The sequence below is a fragment of the Stegastes partitus genome, unplaced genomic scaffold, assembly GCF_000690725.1.
Source record: "Stegastes partitus isolate 25-593 unplaced genomic scaffold, Stegastes_partitus-1.0.2 Scaffold1770, whole genome shotgun sequence".
NCBI classification, from domain to species: Eukaryota; Metazoa; Chordata; class Actinopteri; family Pomacentridae; genus Stegastes; species Stegastes partitus.
The window spans coordinates 23,436-29,653 of NW_007579501.1; the positions used below are offsets into that span (position 1 = coordinate 23,436).

At 40.4% G+C, this 6,218-nt stretch overlaps 1 protein-coding gene across 1 annotated transcript in view; it reads right to left on the reverse strand.

Annotated features, from left to right (window-relative positions):
* Positions 1-6,218, reverse strand: part of appl1 (adaptor protein, phosphotyrosine interaction, PH domain and leucine zipper containing 1) — a 20,840-nt gene that overhangs the window by 7,902 nt on the left and 6,720 nt on the right. Inside the window, exons 6-13 of the mRNA XM_008302171.1 lie at positions 6,043-6,084; positions 5,419-5,477; positions 3,865-4,011; positions 2,564-2,646; positions 2,307-2,468; positions 284-472; positions 159-201; positions 18-74 (exon numbers count right to left, since the gene is read on the reverse strand). Of these exons, the coding sequence (XP_008300393.1) occupies positions 18-74; positions 159-201; positions 284-472; positions 2,307-2,468; positions 2,564-2,646; positions 3,865-4,011; positions 5,419-5,477; positions 6,043-6,084 (782 nt within the window). The remainder of the gene's footprint in view (positions 1-17; positions 75-158; positions 202-283; positions 473-2,306; positions 2,469-2,563; positions 2,647-3,864; positions 4,012-5,418; positions 5,478-6,042; positions 6,085-6,218) is intronic.

Sequence of the window (6,218 nt, forward strand, 5' to 3'; positions counted from 1 at the left end):
GGAATAAAGACACAGACCTCTGCGTTTTCACTCAGGTAGATCCTCTTGGAGATGTTGTTGATGGTGGCGATCCACTGTTGGACGAAGCATCACAGATTCAGCGCAAGGACACAGCAGTTAACACAACGCAGAAGTAATGACAGAAAACCTTTCTTTACCTCCTCACAGTCTCTCCTGCTCTCCGCCTGCAGCGTCACAACTCTGACAGAAACAAAAAAGCTGAATTTAAACCAGAAACACCTGAAGACGGTGAGAGGATTGTTAGGAAGAGAAGCTCTCTCACTTTTTCCCATCGAAGGAAGTGACCTGAAAACAGAACCTGCGGTCGTCACAGTCGACGGCCATGACGGAGCTGTTGTCGAGGTCTGTGACCAGCCCGCCCGCCACCTCGCCGCGGCCCTGGTGCATCAGGTTTCCTCCCTGAGTGAAGAAGTACTGACGCTCCCATGACGACGACACCAGGCCCGTCTTACTGTGAGACACATGGGAGAGCTACGTTAACAAACAACAAATCAACGTAGGCTGTCGCGGTTTTTGTGACTGAAGAACTTATGGTCGACTTTAACAACAGATAACAGCGTCACTCAGTGGCATGCAATGGTTTTCAGAACAGTGTCTGTAGAAGGCTCTAGAAGAGGAACACAAAGATGACATAATATTGTACGATGACAGCTTTGGATTCATTAAAGGACAATTCTGCTTTTTAATCAGTCGTGGTTGTCTGTTGTTTGTCTCATTTATCAAATCACAAAAACCAGCAGCTAAAATATATGTGGCATTTTTTTTTTTACCTTTTACTATTATTCTTATTATTGTTATTATTTCTACTTGTTCTTTTTCTTTAATTTGATATTATACGTTTGGTGCTTTTATTAGTATCCTTTGGTGTTTGTTGTACTGACTCATATTGTTAATGTTTAATCATGCTAAACTATTTCTCCATTTTTTCTTTCCTGGTTTTCTTGAGTATCTTCTGTTTTTTGTAAAGCAATTTGTAAAATCTGTTTGTAAAAAGGTGCTATCTAAATATAAAGTTCATAAGTTAAGTAAAAAAACAACAATAACAGCAATGATAACTGTGCTTGCGCATGTCTCATCTACATAAACACCTCAGGTCAAGCACTTTCCTTTAAAATGCTTCGGTGACACTGCTGTTGGCAATAAGCCTGAACGAGGAGAAGACAGGAAGTGGAGGTCCTGACTAACACACATAATTTGGTAAATGTTCTAGTACAGAGGCTGTGTCTCCTGAGACAAAAGCAGCTGCAGATCAAAAAATAACTTAAGATATAAAACACCACAGAATGTCTGATCTGAAAAAATGGTCTAAATAACTGGTGAGGCATCACAGACAGGAGTCATCGCTGAGCCACGGCGAAGCACAGAGGAGGTTTCGTCATCACAAGTTACTTTACTGTCTGCTGATTGTTTTGAGCTGTGCAGCCTGTGAGTCAGAACTGCAAAACACAAATGATTTAATTCACCCCCCCACTGAGGGTAATGAAAACACGGAACTGACAATACTCATTGTGTCTGCACAGTGAGGGCCTTTGTATCAGCCTCTCCAAGCTAAGACGCTGAATCTACTGATCAACTACTCGCTGCTCTCAGCAGGAAGTTCCCTGTGATGCCTGTAGATGCTCTCTATACAGCTCATTCAAATCCTCCAGTAAGACAAGCTGTGGACGTACCTTTTGTATGATTTACGTCAATTAAAATATCTTAAACCATCTTTAATCAGGGACTGCACAGCCAGACCTCCACAGCACTGTTACATGGAGAATGATCTGACTGCACCTCATTAACATTCTGCTATAACTGAGAAAATTCTCTGCCTTGTCTTAAATTATTTTTATTTCTTCAAACCAGTTACAAATTTGTCTTAAGCAGTGTTCAGCCCAGGAGGCAGCACTGGTGCCCCAGTAAAGTAGAAATAGAAGAAATGATTTTGGTGGAACTTTTGCATGCAGTGACTTGAGCACAGACATTAAAATGCAGAATTTACTAAAAGAAGCTCAAACCATGGCATTTTCAGTGTGTAAGCTGCTGCGTTTGAACTGCTTTATTACAAGCTTTTTAACCACCTGCTGAGGCCTTTTAATTGCACTCACATGTACAAGACGTGCTAAAAATGTTTTTTATAAACTGATTTTTATGTGTTACATTACAACCTCATGTGGAAAATTCAAAGCTTTCCCACCTGCATGAAACAGAAATTTTAAATAAATTATAGAATGACACAATGGAAGCTTTAACGTGACCAATAAATGAATACACTGAAATGTGAGCGTGTTTGTGTGTCCTACTTGCGGATGTGCAGGTAGCCCTGCTTCCTGGTCAGGCTGCGACACACAGGTGAGTGGGCGGGGTCAGGGTCACATGGCACATACAGTGGGTCACATGACCTCTCCATCTGCTGGATGGTCTGCTGCATCTGCCCCACCTCCTCCTCCATCTCCCGACGAACACTGTGCAAACAGACACGTGTTAGTGCATGAATTTAGGATGTTGATTTAAACTGAGGACACTTCTGAGAGTAGGGTGGTGGCTGTGAGGTTCTTACTTCTGGACGCTGGTGCCTATAGTTCCCAGGAAGTCTTCCCACTGCTGAGTGAGATTCTCTGAGCCCAGTTTAAAGAAACTGATCTGCACGGAACAAAAATAGGAAAAAGCAAAGGGCTCTACTATGAAGCAACATCAGTGGGTTACTGAGGTATGTTGAGCTTAAAGCCAGACAAAGGTGGCTCTCCTTAAACCTGCCAGACGACCATGGAAACCTATGCAGCACAGCTAACCTGGTCCGGAGGAGGTTCTGTTCAGAGTTTTGTATTGAAATCAGCTGTAAAAAGTGTCTCCTTTTCACTAATTTGTATCCTGACTATTCTGTATGAGTGATACAGATTCTCAGCTGAGGGAATATGTTGTTTATCTGCAAACCTGTTGAGCTGTACATTACTAATACCACTGAATGAAGTTGTGTGCATGAACAGCATCATTAACTGTGTTGTGTTGCCATGGGAACCCACATGTAACATAAACGTGTTTTTATGTTTGGTCCCAATTTGCTGTCCAGTCCGTTTACACTGCAGCTGACAGAAAACAGATTAGAAAATGTATACGGCTTATACAGGCTGCGCTTAAACAGAGCAGATAAGAGACAAGTATGGAAATTTTCTTTACAAAATAGTAGTAAAAAGTTGTAAAATATTTGTAGTATGTAAAGCTACCATTTGTTTCAATGGGAACAAATTTTGCACATATTAATTCATTTTTTTCAGTTTATGTTAAACAATCAAACAAATGTAACTTTAGTTTTCTTTCTTTTTTATGATTTATGGCATCATAACCTTGTTGTAGTTCTGCTATGATTATTGTCTCTCTACTTCTAGCCATGGTGGTGCTGCTTCCACAGAGGTTCAGGACTTCAGATTGTGCTAAAAATGAGCCCACAGTGAGTAAAAATGTGACAGGAGCAAAAAAGAACTATGGTTGTGAGGGTAAAGCAGTCCAACATGCAGCACGACTGCAGTCTAATGTTTCTCCTTATTCACAGCGACACTCGTTCATTTTAAGCACATGAAGAATTCACATACAGATATAAAGTGAAACACTGAGACTGTAGCAGTAACTCAGGGACAAACTCAATAGTCATGAATGCCGGCTTGTTTTAACGCCTCTGTTCACAGCTGTCTCTCAGGCTCACAGCTGTTACGCTACCAGAGAAAAACCTAATAAAAATTAGCGTCAGAGACAAACAATAACAGTTTTGAGACTGTGAGAGTGTAGATCTGGAGCCCGGTGCAGATCAGGTCTTTGGGTCCAAAAACCTTTTGCATGCAGTAAGTGTCAGTGCTGTGAGCGTACCTGTGCCTGCATGTAGCCCAGCAGCGGCTCCAGCAGAGCCGTCTTCTTCTTGTACTGCAGTGTGTTCAGAGAGCAGAAGTAGTGCATCATGGTCTGGTGCTGCTTCTTGCGAGAGGTGTAGACGTCCTCCACCACCTCCGCCCTCACCTGGAACACACAAGACTCTGCTCTTATTTCAGGAAGACGCCACATAATATTACTCACAGAGATAATAGAATTTGAGGCAGATAATGGAAAACTTTCACACTGGCATGCTATCCGTCCTCCTTTCAGGAAGCTGCTGGGTTGGGAAACCTGAACCTTGATGCAGATACAAGACAGTTTTTAAACCAGCGTCCCTCGTAAATGCATCTCCACAAATGTATCACTTCCTGTAACTTCTCTAAAAACACTGCAGGCCAGTTGATCATTATTTGAGTCTCAGCAGACTGAACAGCAGCAGCATCTGTGTCTTGTTTTCACCTCATCAGTCTGTGTGCCATCGTGGCTAAATGTGGTCCTGAAGACACCTACTGGACTACAGCACTACCACAAAGATGCTGTTCATACTTTCAGCTGTTTCTCCTGCAGGAACTTGTAGCCCGAGTTGTGCATGCTCCAACCACAAGAACCATCCCTGCAGAACGTCTTTACTCATTCCAGATGAGGTACTTCTGTGATGTGGAGCTCAACATTGATTGGTTCAACTCAAAGAAGACAACAAGCACCATTTTTTTCTGCCCTCTTGATGTCCTCCTCCAGTAGCAGAGTCCTCCTCTAACATCACCATGAACAATTTTACATTTATTTGTCGACACAACTGTGCAAAACGCAGACATGAAGTGTCTCAGGGGGGCAGATAAGATCAAAATGAAATTCATAGATGAGTGTGGTCCCAGAATGTATTGGTGTCGTGCTCACTGTGCAAGATGTTGTCTAGTTTTCATAGAAATAAACTGAAATGGCTGCTCAAAAAAACAATCTGTGGAATAAATCCAAAAATTGAAAGTTAATTGATTAAAACACCTAAAACAGATGAGATGATCTAAAGGTTGGCAATACTTTTTACATTAAACATAACTGCATGACTATAATTTGGAAGAACTGCAGTTCAGAATGGGTGTTTGGCTGCACACAACAGGAAGTCAAGGTAAAGACAACAAATCTGTGTAACCGTATTTGACAGGACTCAAATTATTTCAGTTTTTTTGGTTATTTAATAAATGAAAAATTATATTATGCTTGAGTAAATTAAACCCTAATTACCTAATCATGTTAAAAAAATATTCTCAGTTCATGTTGAGGCTAAAAATTCTGCAAAATTCCTAAAAAAAACCCATAAAACCTGAAGCATCTTTTTGTCAACTGAACATGCAAAATATAAAGATTATCTCCACAGAACTGACAACTAACTCAAAGTTTCAAAGCTGTTTTGAGGGAAATTCCTGGGAAAAGATGGACAGATTCTAGACTTAGAAGTATAGATTAACCAGGAAGTTTCCTGTAAAATCCTGATACTGAAGAACCGACGAATCTACCTGATGTGAGGAGTGTTTGTGCTGCTCGGGTGGTTACCTTGTCGTTGTCTCTCTTCTTGGACAGGCGGCTGTATCTGTTAATGGCTATGTCGTGATCTGCAGACAGAGACACGCAAACAGACTTCTTTTAATGATAAACATATTTCTTTTTATCGAGGAAAAATAAAAAAACTAATCAAGCACAGCTCAACCTCAATAACCAGGGCAGAGGAAGTCACACTGATGCATTTAAACATCCTGCTTATCTTGGTTTGAATCCGGACAGGTTGCCCTCCTCACATACGTATTAATGTAAATACAAATATTAGCAAGAAGAATGTTAATCGACAAATAAATAACTATATAAAAATACTAAATATTTTTATCTTCAAGTTTTTCAGATGTGAAGATTTACACATTTTTCTATCATTATTCTAAACTTTTAACAAGTAGTCCAGAGACATTAACTGACTGAATATAAGCAGAAGATTTACACTGGCTCCATGTAAATAACAAAAAACAAGCAAACTTGCAAAACAATCTTAACCTTTTGGGCAATTCAGGTTTCTAATTCCATCGTATTTAACTTGCAGCTGATGATTTTTAAAGTTGATTTTTCAACTTTAATGCACTTTTTTGAAAACAGCTAAATCAATACAGACTCTGAGCTTCATGAACTCACCATCACTGGCTATCTGGAAGACTTCTTTGAGCGTGAGGATCTCTGGAGACACATAAAGAGAACTGCATGTTACAATGCACGTGATGTTTTGCTTTTTCTGTGCTGTTACTACAACAAATGTTTGTGTGTTCCTTCCCTCTGGTTGGGTATTTCATCAAAAATCACAGTAGTCTACA